At 36.0% G+C, this 13,322-nt stretch overlaps 1 protein-coding gene across 3 annotated transcripts in view; it reads right to left on the reverse strand.

Moving 5' to 3' along the window:
- The window catches only part of clasp2 (cytoplasmic linker associated protein 2), a 30,842-nt gene that overhangs the window by 6,672 nt on the left and 10,848 nt on the right, over nt 1-13,322 (reverse strand). The window contains exons 3-20 of one of the 3 annotated variants that reach the window (XM_087787920.1): nt 10,850-10,923; nt 10,669-10,761; nt 10,433-10,578; nt 10,172-10,307; nt 10,028-10,098; nt 9,581-9,640; nt 9,416-9,493; nt 9,153-9,263; nt 9,009-9,049; nt 6,278-6,331; nt 5,359-5,385; nt 4,412-4,570; nt 4,292-4,336; nt 3,982-4,089; nt 3,777-3,839; nt 3,242-3,327; nt 2,780-2,908; nt 2,445-2,594 (exon numbers count right to left, since the gene is read on the reverse strand). In XM_087787920.1, the coding sequence (XP_087644046.1) occupies nt 2,445-2,594; nt 2,780-2,908; nt 3,242-3,327; nt 3,777-3,839; nt 3,982-4,089; nt 4,292-4,336; nt 4,412-4,570; nt 5,359-5,385; nt 6,278-6,331; nt 9,009-9,049; nt 9,153-9,263; nt 9,416-9,493; nt 9,581-9,640; nt 10,028-10,098; nt 10,172-10,307; nt 10,433-10,578; nt 10,669-10,761; nt 10,850-10,923 (1,631 nt within the window). The remainder of the gene's footprint in view (nt 1-2,444; nt 2,595-2,779; nt 2,909-3,241; nt 3,328-3,776; nt 3,840-3,981; nt 4,090-4,291; nt 4,337-4,411; nt 4,571-5,358; nt 5,386-6,277; nt 6,332-9,008; nt 9,050-9,152; nt 9,264-9,415; nt 9,494-9,580; nt 9,641-10,027; nt 10,099-10,171; nt 10,308-10,432; nt 10,579-10,668; nt 10,762-10,849; nt 10,924-13,322) is intronic. The other 2 variants (XM_087787921.1, XM_087787922.1) reach the window with 2 other exon arrangements.

A 13,322-nucleotide genomic window follows, 5' to 3' on the forward strand; every position in this document is an offset into this window, starting at 1 on the left:
ACTACTGTGAGCAACATCATACATTGGGATAATTATTGATTTATATCATAAACCAGTCATCTTTGACAATTTACTATACACGTCCTAGCTACTATATTATGATTTCATTATCAATTTCTCTAAATTCTACATTCAAATGATATGTTTTGTGGGATAGTCCACATCTTCAAGAAGAGATCAATGGCATTCCATTGTTACCCATGGAAAGTATTGATTTATCACAATCTTAAATTTTCCATTTAAATGATCTAAAACCTATTAACTGAGTGATAATCTAAAATTTGTTCTAAATAATTTGATGAGTAAAGTAATGAAATAGGAAAAATTTATAAAGTGCATTTTAATCAGTTCAGACTATGACCATGATAATAAAGGATTATAAGGCAGGCGGAGCGTAATTTGAAAGGTGGAAGTTTATTTCCTACTTCTTAATGACTTTTGGGGAATTTACAATGAAGCCTTTTTTTTCAAAGCCTTTTAAATTCAATATTAAAAAATCCGAAGACTTTTAAATTCAATATTAAAAAATTCGAAGACTTTTAAATTCAATATTAAAAAATTGTAAGCCTTGCAAATTCAACATAAATGCAGGTCTAACAGTGCCACCAGACAAAACCAAACGAGTACCTCGCTACTTGATCGTACTTTCAGCCAATAATAATAAGTGTCAACTTTGTTTCAATATCTGGAGTTTAAACATCGTACACTACATCTCACGATCAATCAGTAGATTCTGATGTCAAAGGATTTAAGCAGAAACGATGTTTTACTCCGACGGTCCGATCCTTCTCTATAAGAATGTTGTTTGAAGCCCCGCCCACAACGTCTGTTTAGTTCAGTCAGGTAATTTGTCGACACGTTTGTATTTTTGACACCTGCTCTCGATCTTTTGTCAAGTGATGTCATGTTTTAGAATTAGTTCGCATCTGGTGTGACAGACTCTATATAACGGTTGTTCTGTGAAAAAAGGCACTTTCTACAAAATTAATCCCAATGATTTTCCTCTTCGTGATCAGAATTTTTTGTAAATGAAAATCATTTTAGACTGTATTACCGGTTTATAATTGTTCATTTTACATTTCTGACATGGATCACACTGTTGTAAATGACGGCAGACGAGCTCCGATGTATATGTTAATATTTTGCATACGGGGCATTAACCCAAATACTTTATTAACAGAGACGATCAGGGGCTTGTATGAAACATCTTGAGAGGAAGTTTAACAAAAATAAAACTGCAAATCAGTAACTTAAAGCGCTGAGCAGTGATGATGATGATGAAGATTGTGTAATCTTCTCTGAGGTTCAATAGAATTTGGGTCTCACCTGCACAACGCACACATGTATTGTTTTTATATTAATAAACTAAAAGTGTTTTGTTTACAAGTAGTCATTATGTCAATAAAAATGTATATAATTGTGTTTTTTAAGGAGATTTTTCCGATCATGTGATCACATGAGGGAAACCGGCTTTAGCTGCTTTCATTTGAACCTGCAGCGAACTGACGAGATGTTGATTCACAAGAACGTCTGTGACTATTGTGACTCTCGTGAGAAGACCAAAATTGATCAGAATTTTGTTCACTTTGATCGGTATATATTATAAAAACAAGCCATAACACATGCAATGAAATAGCTGCTAAAAACATTCCATATAAATCTATCATGTTGTCTTAATAAAAACAGTTTGGCGAATGAGAAATGTATTAATAAGTTTGTAAACTTTTTAATATCCTCTCCTGTGAACTTCTTAACATGACAAGTGAGGCTGACATGGATCTGAGCATTAAATATGTTTGACACCTTCAAACCTGTCTTGAAGTTCACATGTTTTCATACTCTTTTCATTCTTGATAAATATGAACGTTGACGTGTAATAAAAAATAAACTACTCTCTTAGTAAATGAGGCTCCGGGGTTCGAACCCGCAACCTCAACAAATGTGGTTTTGTCTGGTGGCAAATTTTGAATTTGCAAGGCTTCCAATTTTTTTATGTTGAATTAAAGACTTTGAATTTTTTAATATTGAATTTGAAAGGTTAGAAATTAAAAAATATGAAATAATTGAAATTACAATATATCAAATTCAACCTTTCAATATTTGAAACATTAAATTCAACCATTCAATACTCTGATGGCACTGATATACTTCCATACACACTTGACAGCTCTGCTTCATATGATGCTTCAAGACTCGTGTTTGTCTTCAAACTGACTATGTAGGAGAGTACTTACTCACAGTAAATCTAAAAACATTCTGCTTTCATTAAATATGTTCTTTTTTGTCTATTGTTGGCATAGACATGACAAGCGTTCATAACTACTTCACTATTCTTCCTACAACAACAACATGTTCGCTCTTGATACAACAAGAATGTGGTGGATTGCCTCTACTATATACAAACTCTTTGCTGTAGCAAACAGGGACATTATGTGATAACAAACCTCGGGTGTATATTCAATTTTCTTCCGGTAAGCAGGAATGGCTCCACCATTTCTGGAGCCAGATGATCTCTCAGAACAGGCACTGGATGCCTCACTGTCATCGGAGTTTATAAAGTAGCTTTCGCTGTTGCGTTGTCCGCGTTCATCATGCTGTAATAGAAAATGAAAATCTAAGTAAATATGCAGAATTAGTAATGAATACTGATTTATACTGTCAAAGTAAACACATGTTATGACTCTTAATAATGTTCATTTAAGCCAATGCCTTTAATTAAATTGAAACCAGTTCGACTTCAGACTATTCTAGTTTGAGTCCTGAAATAGCTGACACAAACCTCAATTTTGTCCCTCGATTTCTTCTTGTTTCTGTAACCCATCGATCTTTCTGAACAAGCACTAGAACCATCGCTGTTGTCGGAGCTCACACCATAGCTTTCATGATTCCTCAGCCCCGCTATATCTTGCTAGGGAGACAAGGAAGCGAAATATTTTGATGGAAGATTAGAGAAAACAAATATTAATGACTGATGAATTCTAAGGAAAATATTTTAATATAGTAACAGAAATTGCTTTTAACTACTCTAGCTGCATCTGAATTTGGTAATTAATACCCTTTGTTTTGGTAATATGGCCAAATTTCTGTCTAACCATTTACACGAGTGGTTACAAATAACTGCATCATTTCCTTTTCCATTAATAACCATGATCCATTTATTTACATGTTTTAGAATATAGGATAACATATTTTTTAATCCATTAAAATGAACTGACTAACTACACTTGAAATAAATGCTTACCCGAATCCTTGCAAGAGCCTCTTCCATGTTAATGCCAGAGACTGGGTACCTTGTAGTGTCACCAGATTGACTGCCAAAATCTGTACCTGTAAACACAATAAACTGATATTAACGCAGGCATTTACACAAACATTAGGAAAGTATTAGAAAGAAAAAAGAACAGAAGAAAGGCAAGGCAATTGGACGTGGAGATATTGAGGAAATTTGTGTCAGCAGTTTATTTTTGAAAATACGCAACTCTATTCTAGTGCAATGCAATTAATGACTTTAATGTAGACTCAGTTTATTAAATTGTTATTTAATTTTCTTTTCTTTTGATTTATCACATTTTTTCATTATTTATAAGTAACTTACGTTGCAACAACAAAAAAATCCAGTGTTATTTTGTACGGTAATTATTAGTGAAGCGTCTTTCTCAGATTGTGTTTACAACAATGGCAATAGAATTGTTCTAATTCTTATTCTGATTCAGGTGGCGGGATGTTGATGAAAAAACATGGCTGCTGAATGTGAGAAAGAAGTATGTATCCTTTACCTGTAGGACCAAAGGAGTCAGCAATATGCAGATTTCCTGTGGAACAAGAGAAGCTCCGCGACGCTGCAACACACACACAGTATTAACCTCCCAAAATAAACTAAAAGAACATAGAGTTTTAAGGAAGCCGTTCTTGTTTGACCTTGCTTTGATCCTGATTTCAGGATTCATCCACCCTAAGTACCTGCCCAATACTGCTACTCACAGATGGCTGTGAAAGAGCGTACAGGGCTGGGGTCCCGGCTGCTTTCTCTGCTGGCATTTCGACTGCAGCTCTGACTAACACTGGGTCGGGGAATGCGACTTCTCCAAGCTAAAGACAAAATAGGAGGGAAAAAGTTTTGAAAAAAATGTTGCCAAATCAATAAATTATTATTATTATGGTCAAAATGTATTTGGAATCACTTAATTGTTGATAGGATAACAGGGAAACAACAAAGTAGACAGTGAGACAAACTATACTCTCATTTCAAGTGTTAAAAGTCGAGTGTGGTGTTTACAGACTCAAGTATTACCTCCTTTGCTGCCTTCAGTTTGAGAAACAGTTGAACTTGGGGGCACTGAAGGTCAAAGAGCAACAAGGAAATATTAGCATGACATCTATGAAAAAAGTATAAATGGTTAAAATTACTCACAAGAATGTTCGCGAGTGGGGGAGGAGCCTCTAGAGAAACGGCGATGCCTTTTGGGATCCTCATTACCAGCTGACGCTTGTCTATGCAGAACACCGGCGTTTACAGTGCTGAGGGCCGTCGTGGTCAGCAAACGTCCAGGAGAACAACTGCGACTGCCCGCTTCGATGCAGACATCAGATTGAAAAAACAAGAGTTCACAAAAGAAAATTCAAGATGACAGTAACACACATGGATGACGTAAAGAGAAGGCCAGTATTATATCAAGAAATATAAGAAAAAAGACAGAGAAACATGTTAGAAACTGAAAGAAAATGTTGGAAAGAGGATGACATTTAGCAGGGAAAGTGAACTGGTTTTGTATTGATTTTGACTTTTCTCTTATAATCTTATCAATTAAACTACCAATATTACTTTTTCTGGAAATGTTCTCTTTTGAAACATTTATTTTTATTAATGAGAAAATTATCTAAATACTCAAGATAACTTTTAAATTTGAGTAAAGTATTTGAATAAATAAATGGAAATATTCTATCAATCCTTGAAGAGAAAATGTTTTATCACTGACAATTATATTGTGATACCAAGTGCCATACTTTTCCCAACACTAGCTCAACATCTACAGCAGCTCCTCACTATACTACAGGACAGATAGAAGTAGAAGTTGTGCCACTTTGGTTTCCACACAAGCAGACAAGACTCAAGCTTGCTTTTGTGGACACAGATTATTTAGATAAAGACAACAGATACATTTTCTTTATCATTTGCTGAAATTTGTGAAAATTGGACGGTGCTCAAACATATAAAGCAAACAAGACATTTCGAGCACTGATGCACAAAATCAAAAATTCAAAATTTCATGACTTTGGATTCAGTGGCAATCAGCAATCAAAAGAAACAGAAAGGTGAGCAACGCAGTGAATTGATAGGAAGCACCATTATAATCTTACCACTAAAAGGGATAGCAGACTGAGATCCTGAGGTATTAAGCCAATTGGTTATGAAGAAAGCAAAATAATTGGTCATGAAAAAACAGCAGATTATGTATGGCTGTAAAATGGCTCAATAATCACACAGAGAAATGCATTTAAATTCAATCTCAAACATGAGGAAGCTTTTTTGCTATACGATTCTTCAGATCTAGACTGCAGAGGTTATATTGACAAAAGAAGATGGATAGTTATATAAATAGATTCTTTATTAAAGAAGTCAATCCTGCTTCAGCTTCCTAATTAAATCAATAACAGAAACCGTTTTTTCATGTTTATTACTTTTTAACCTTAAACTAACAAAAACAAATACATTTTCACTAACAATTAGTTGTTGTCATAATGAATAAATAGTGTATTTATAAATGCTGTAAACAGATAATGTGCATTGATAATGTTTAAATTAAGAAAAAAACACACTTGAAACTAGCAATATGGTTTTGATGTTTAATTACATATAAATGGTTTTAAAATTAACAACAGAACAGGGTATGTAAAATGTACTGATCTTATTTGTGTCAACAAATCATCTCCAAGTGAGCAGCATGAAACCCTATTTTTTTTTTAAATCCAACAATCTAGGAAAAGAAAATGTAGGCTGAGTAATGTGGTAGTTGTTAAAAAGGGGACCAATTAAAATGGATATGATTTCTATTATAAGTACTTCAATAAAAGCTAAGTCCTGTTTTAATGATGCAAGAGGTGAGTGAAAGCACATACTGAACTAACCCCTTTGATGTAGCTCAATTTTTTCAAGTAAATTCTCTTATAGGCCGCTTTAGGGAACGATTACAACCTCAACAAGCAAACAAATCCAGTGGATAGATGTAACACTCCTTAACCTGGACCATGATCTATGATGCGTTAATAGTGTACTTACGTTGTGAGTGAGAGGACGCCTTAGTGTTCTTGCGTCCTCTGGAATATACAGGACCTGATTAAAAAAAACAAAAACAAACATTAATCTGACTTTGATACAATGTTTAAAACTGAGCAGTAAATAGTTAGACAATAATATCCCGTCCTTTTACAAATAAAATGGCTAATGCTAATACAACTTCTTACTGTTAACGCTGGCCAGAGGATCACTCTTTGCTACTGTGATGAGAGAGACATTGGTTTCCTTGATTTATTGTTTTGACGTTCTTTGTATACCTTGGAAATTAATGACTGTTGAGTTGGTTTATATTTTTTAAAACTTCCCACATCAGGTTCAGGTGGTGGATGACGTAAGATAAATATACTAATGTATATGTTCCAATGTTTTCCTATTTACCTTCCAAGATAATGTTTTACTCCTATTCGAAGATCAATATCATCATTTATCCGGTGTGCTTGACACATCAGAGAGTTGGGAAATCACTAATGCAGAGAAGTATATCTGTCGGTGATCTTGGATCTTACACCTCATTAATGGGCTTTAAACGCACACAAGATTATGTTATGGTTCTCCTCAGAGTGATTTGTGGCGGATTGAGCATAGATCGTGAAAGTCATCATCCCTCCAATCCCTAGCATGCTGTAGTAACCCATAATGTTCACAGAAATAACCTAAACCTGAAAGGGGAATAATAACAGAATAACATTCTATCAAAAATAGGCAATGGGCTTCGAATTAATTGTACCCGTTGAAAAGACTGATGTAAATGAGTGACAAAAGTGACAATTTCACACAATGTGTGCCCATTGATTGGCATCATAGTTGTCTACAAACTTAAAATTAATCAGTATTCGTATTTACAGGGATGCAAGTATTCACTGTGCTGTGACACGGTGTGTACCACACACTGGAGCCAAGGTAGCGAAGGAGAGAGTTATCTCAGGAGATTAAAAATAAGCTTTAGACCAGCATGTTAAAGGTCATATCAAAAAGACGGGTAATACAAAAGGTAAACAACTACATACACTATGCGCCTCCCCAGTCCCTCAGGTCAGCTGACCAGCTGCTTCTAGAGGTCTTCTAGAGACCAAAAGAAGATAGAGCTCCCTTATAAAATTATTTTAATCAGTGTCAGATTGCACCATCAGTTGTTATTTGAGCCAAAATGTTTTTCATTGGAGACGATCAAGGAGGACACCATAGTTAAAGACAAATCATTAATAAGCCAGACTGGAATTTGCAAAACTGCATGTTGAGAAGCCACAAAGCTTCTGAGAGAATGTCCATCGACTTTTCAGAAGGGCACATTAGCTCTATGTTAACATTTATTTTTAATTCAAGCGAATCAATAATTATTTTGGGGCTGCTTCGCTGTATCTGCCAAAGGGTGTCTTGAATCTTTTCAGGGTACAGTGATACCTCAAGACTATCAAGGTATTATAGAGAGCAATCTGGTGTCCAGTGTCAGAAAGCTTGGTCTCAGTCGCAGGTTTCCTATAGAATAATGACTCCAAACACAAAGATAAAACCACCAAAACATTAAACTATTAAAGTGGCCTTCTGTGAGCCAAGGGAGTATCGAACTTCACGTTTTTTTTTTGGCAACGACTGAAATGCATTGGTAGTCGATGTATCGAATTGTTCATTTAGAAATGGATAAGCTCTTGCAATGTTTTAAAATTCCATTTTTAAAAACTTACTTTTGAGTATTGATTTAAATGCTAGTCACTATATCGTTATCACTGTCTACTTTCTTTCCATCTTTTATTTTAAAAACGTGTAATGCTAAGGTTGTAAGAGGCTGGGTGGCGAGGTCAATGTATGTACAGGGTGATATGTTTTAGCTTAAATATATGACACTATTTGGAATATGGTTGTGATTGTAACAATTATTTATGTTCAACAAAATGAATGTTGCTAAAAAAAAAGGTTGCAGTAGTCACTGTAGTTATAGCAAGTGTCCAACAGTGTGAACCCCTTTTTTTTCAATCTGACCGGTGAAACTTCACATTATGCTGTTATGACTGTATTTTTAAAAGTTTTTGTATTTTAATGAATCCTTAAATGTAAGATTTGATGACAATCTTTGGATTTATCCACCGTTTAAATGACTGTGGTTTCTTAAAAGTGGCCTGGACTGTTAGTGAGAAAATCCTATACATCTTGTCAATTTTCAATTGTTAATAAAATTGTTCACTATCCATACTGCACACTTGACCATTGAGAAGTGGATCCTGATCGATGTGCAAAGACAAATAAAAAGCAATGAACATTAAATGTCAGCTGTAATCAGAGCAGAAAGTGACAAAAACGACCAAAACTTTGAAAAATATTAGATTGAATTTTTTTTTCAAAAATCCTAATGATTCATGTGTGCTAAAAACTGGCATCAAATCCTTTAATTGAAGTTTCATTTACTAATGAAAAAACCTCAATGACTGCATGTCATAATCACTAGGAGGCAGCCCTTAGACGTTCTGTTCACTTGACACTTTCCGCACCTCCATACACAGTGTGTATCTCTGAGAAGGAAATGGAGTGGAAGGGGGATGGTATGAAAATTCAACATGTAATGTAAGGAGATGTTTTGACAAATAATGACACATAATCTGAAGGCTCGGCTAACACTCAAAATTAAACTAAATGTAGTTAGTCCATATGAATGGTTTGTATTTGTACTTCTTTAAAGAGATTTGAGAGGTTTTGCAATCCAAAGAACATATTTACTTACTCTGTATTTGACTTTTTGGTGCTTTGGAAGATTGTTGCCGACTGAAAAAAAAAGAAAAGATTTTACTTGTGGAAACAGATCGCTAGAGTACACAGCACAAAGTAAGAAAAGAGTTAAATACATATTGTGAATTGTTTTGATTACCTGCCCTCCTGAGAGGAGGATGAGAAGAGGATCTTCTGATATGCCATCTCTAAGGAGGTGAACAAAGCTTTTGCATCTTTGGGAAAATGATTCTTAAGACTCCAGTAGGCACTAGTGAGACCAAAAATAAAATGGTAAGAAGCATTAAAGGATATAGAATTACAATTATCTGGGTGAATATGATGGCAAAAGTGCAGGAAAGTGACAGAGGGGTTATTTCAGCCAATGTATTGTGTATGAGAGTGTATGAGTGCGAATCTTACTTGCAGGCTCCTTCCCTGGCAGCCAGATCAGGATCTTGAACTCCTTTCTTGATGCTATCAACCAACACAGCTGTATGTCTTCAGGAGAAAAGTGTTTACAAATGATCAATTTGTAATTTAAAAGCCAGGTAAGACAGACAACAAAGTATATAAATAAGCACTCACTTCTCCAAGGAACCAGTTTCCCATTCCTTCAGGAGTCGGTCAAGCAAACCATAGCATGTTCTGGAGAGCAAAAACACCAGTTGTTACACATACATGGAGAAAAAGACTACACATATTGAGCTTAATTTTGTCTTCTGTGTTTGAATCATCTTGACAGGGTTTATTGAGGGAATTTTCTCTCCACTGCAAAAATATAGAAGTCAGAGAAAGGATAAGCAGCAAACTGATGACTTGGGTCCTACTGCACGAAGGTGGACACAAGATGATGTTTGTGGTCTGTAACAGTTGTGCTGACCAATGAACCTGCTGCAACCAAGAATGCTGGTATGTCCTGTCGTTACGCTAACATAAACACTTTATAATACACTTTATAGAACTGTGTCTGGTAGAGTCTGAACATGAAAATGAAATCCTAGTCTAGATCTGGAAAAACCTTTAGAAACCAACCTTCTGACCGGAACAGATTTGGAAGTGCAGTTACTAGTTATCAAGTGGACGAGTCTTGGGACACGTGTTTGCTACAGATCAAAATGACAGTTAGATTAGCATCATATTATTGAGCATAACTTCAAAGGATGGTGCAAATCCCACCTGCATGATGATGCAGATAGCAGTCAGACCTGAGGCAGCCATGACTTTAACTGTGCTGGGAATGAGATTGAAGAGTACTGGAACTATTGCCTCTGCTCCATGAGCAAATTTGTCTCCCAAAACAGAGGAAATGTGGCTGTGCGATGAAAAATGAATGTCAACATTTTTTAAAATGTTATTGAATTACTGTCACAATTTATAGAGGGATATGTTAATAAGTTCCAATAACTAAACTAGTAATTTGTCTGTGTGATAGATTACCAAACAGTGATGCAGGCCTCCCTCACCACCATGGACCTCAAATCTTTAGCAGACAACTGGAACGCTCCCACTAGTAGCCGAAGGTGCTGGTAGAAACAGTCGTAGTCAGCAGCACCAGCGATCACCAATGATCTGATTTTCTTCAGCTGTTAAAACAGTGTAATGACAACAACAAAAAAATCAAAGATGCCACATTTTTTGATACTTAGTAAAACCTGCCAGGCAGACAAACTGACCCCATTCAGTCTGATGTTCCAGTGGTGCTTGTCATCCGAGCAGATTTCCCGAATTTTATTCAGGCTTCGCTCTAGTTCCCAGGCAGAGGTGATCTGCATTGAAAGACATTACATTTTAAATTAAATTAAAGCTTTTGTCCCATTCCTGTGTTTTTGGGTGTGAAGTGGGTGTGTGCTTCACCTGCACAACAGGAACATCTGTGTAGGCATTCACAAAATCTTCTTCGCTCACTCCACTTACAGTCTCCCTCGACCCTGAAAACAAAATCGTTATGTTCATTTGTGATGTATAATTTTACTGACAGTAATGACAAATATCCCTATGGGACAAAATAAATGTAATCTAAGCCAACATGCTATTGTTAGGCAATAGGCGCAAGAACTCAATTAAATTGAGCCTAAAACAGATGGTCAATTCTGTGGTTTAATATTTAAGGTTTAATAATATTCCGGTATTTCTTTTATAATTGGGTGTATTCTGATTGGGTGACAGTGATCAGCACTGGATGGACAGCAGCAGCTCTGCGTGCTTGGTTTGGAATATCAGATTGTTTATTATAATGTTAATGTTGAGGAAGGTCTGGATACAAGAGCCCCACCTAAAATAATTTCACCAGCTGCCAACGTCTTAAAACTCTCCTTTTTGAAAAGGCTCATTGCAAAGACTGACTCAGGTTCTGACTGGACCAGCTCTTAGTTATGCTGCTATGAGCTAGGCTTAGATTGTTGGCGGAGAATACAATCAAAATAGACATTATTTAAAAAGGCATACAAATAGAAAACTGAATCAAAAGACAATACATTTTATTAAACCATAATAATATTCATGTTCCAGAGAGCAGACGGGTAGAACAAGTTCTTAAAAGAGTATATTCTGGTCCTGATTGATCTCAGTCTCTTGCTTTAGGGGAGCAGTTCAAACAAGAGATGTCTCGGATGAGAAGGTTAGCTATGATGCTGCCCTGTTGACGTACACTTCCTGCAGTGATGGAAGAGGACTACCAATCATCTTCTCAGAGGAATGTTGCAGAATGCTGCAGTTTGTTCCAATCCATAGCAGTTGCAGCGAAATACCATGCTGTGATGGAGGTGATGATAGACTCCACAATGGCCATGTAGAACTGCACCACCATTGTCAGTGGCGGGAGAAGAGCAGGGAAGAGAGAATGCAGCCTTGAAGAAGAGTCTGTGAGATGTTTCCCCAGCTTGACCTGCTGCTTCCATTATGACAGAAAGTCCACAATCCATCTGTTTAGACAGTTGGGCATGTCTAACTGGTCAGGAACGACTGTGGTGAATGTCGAAGAATAGTCCCAATACAGACATCAGTGAGGTGTTGAAGATGTCTGTGAATACTTAAAAAATATTATATATATATATCTATCACTGCTTCAAGGTTGAGGGAGAAACAGAGTCGGATCCTGATGTTCTGCATCTTGAATATTTTTTCCACGTTCTCCTCTTTATGTTGGGGACTCCCCTGACTTACTCACATGTTTCAAATGTTGAAGTCTTCCTCTCTAGGGTACAGTAAGTCCCTCATTATGATGAAGCTCTATTTTGAAGTTATTACTTTATAAAGTTCTCCCCCGTCAGAATCTCATTGAGTGAGAGGTTACTCCTCCTTCAGCCAGTTATTTACAAACACAGTTTTGTACAAACTGATACATACCGATGAGGTCCAAAATCAATATAGGAGAGTATTAGTCAAGTCCCAAGTCAACACATTAGTTTCCCTTTAAACTGTAATGTGTCTCCTTAGATAACTGCAATGATTTAACACCTAAAATTGAGCTACTCGATCAAAAAATCTAAACATATTGGACAATAAACTGTCAATCACAGATCATAATGGGTTTAGTCGAAACAACAATAAGAATTTGTGGTATGCATATACGAGAACAACAGAAAATAAAAACAATAGTAACTAAATAATAAAAAAAAACAAGGTGTAGCATTTAGACAATAGACAAAATCAATGACAACACAGACAAAAACAACATTAATATTAACAACATCAACATTAATGAAGACATTATCACCAATAGCATCAAAAACATAAACTCACTAGGAGGTAAATATTTTCTTTCTTGAAAGTGAAACAGAAAGTATTTCTTCTACCTTTCAATCTTTATAATTCTGTATAAATTTGAGGAGGGTCGGCTTGATTCCACACTTAAAGAGCATCGGACATTATTGTTGTTACTAAAAGTGAAGGCTATGCAAATGACAACAACACATTTGACATCAAAAAGTTCTGAGATATTGCTTACCACAACCAAGAAGCTGATTCCACATTGTTCATATTTGTTTATTATCATTGCCGCTTCACTGCTACCTTAACTTATATAGGAACTTACACATGTTCATTCTTCAGTGTTGCAATTGGGTCACTCCTTATACTTCCCATTCCCACACCCACCTGGATCAGTGATGGTATTTTCCCTCACTGCCTCATCCACCATAAAGTTTTCTTTCTTCCCTCAGGAGTCATAGCCAATCAGAAAGAGGGTGACATCATAGTGTCCCAGCCAATGCTGTGGTAGAACGCTGACTGCGAGTGAGCAGAGAGATGCTTAAACACAACAAGCCTAAGTATTATTGGCAGGTCAGTACAAAAAAAATCTATTTCTGGCCAAACAAAATGTAGTGTT

This window comes from Callionymus lyra, chromosome 3 (assembly GCF_982586985.1).
Source record: "Callionymus lyra chromosome 3, fCalLyr1.hap1.1, whole genome shotgun sequence".
Classification (NCBI taxonomy): Eukaryota; Metazoa; Chordata; class Actinopteri; order Syngnathiformes; family Callionymidae; genus Callionymus; species Callionymus lyra.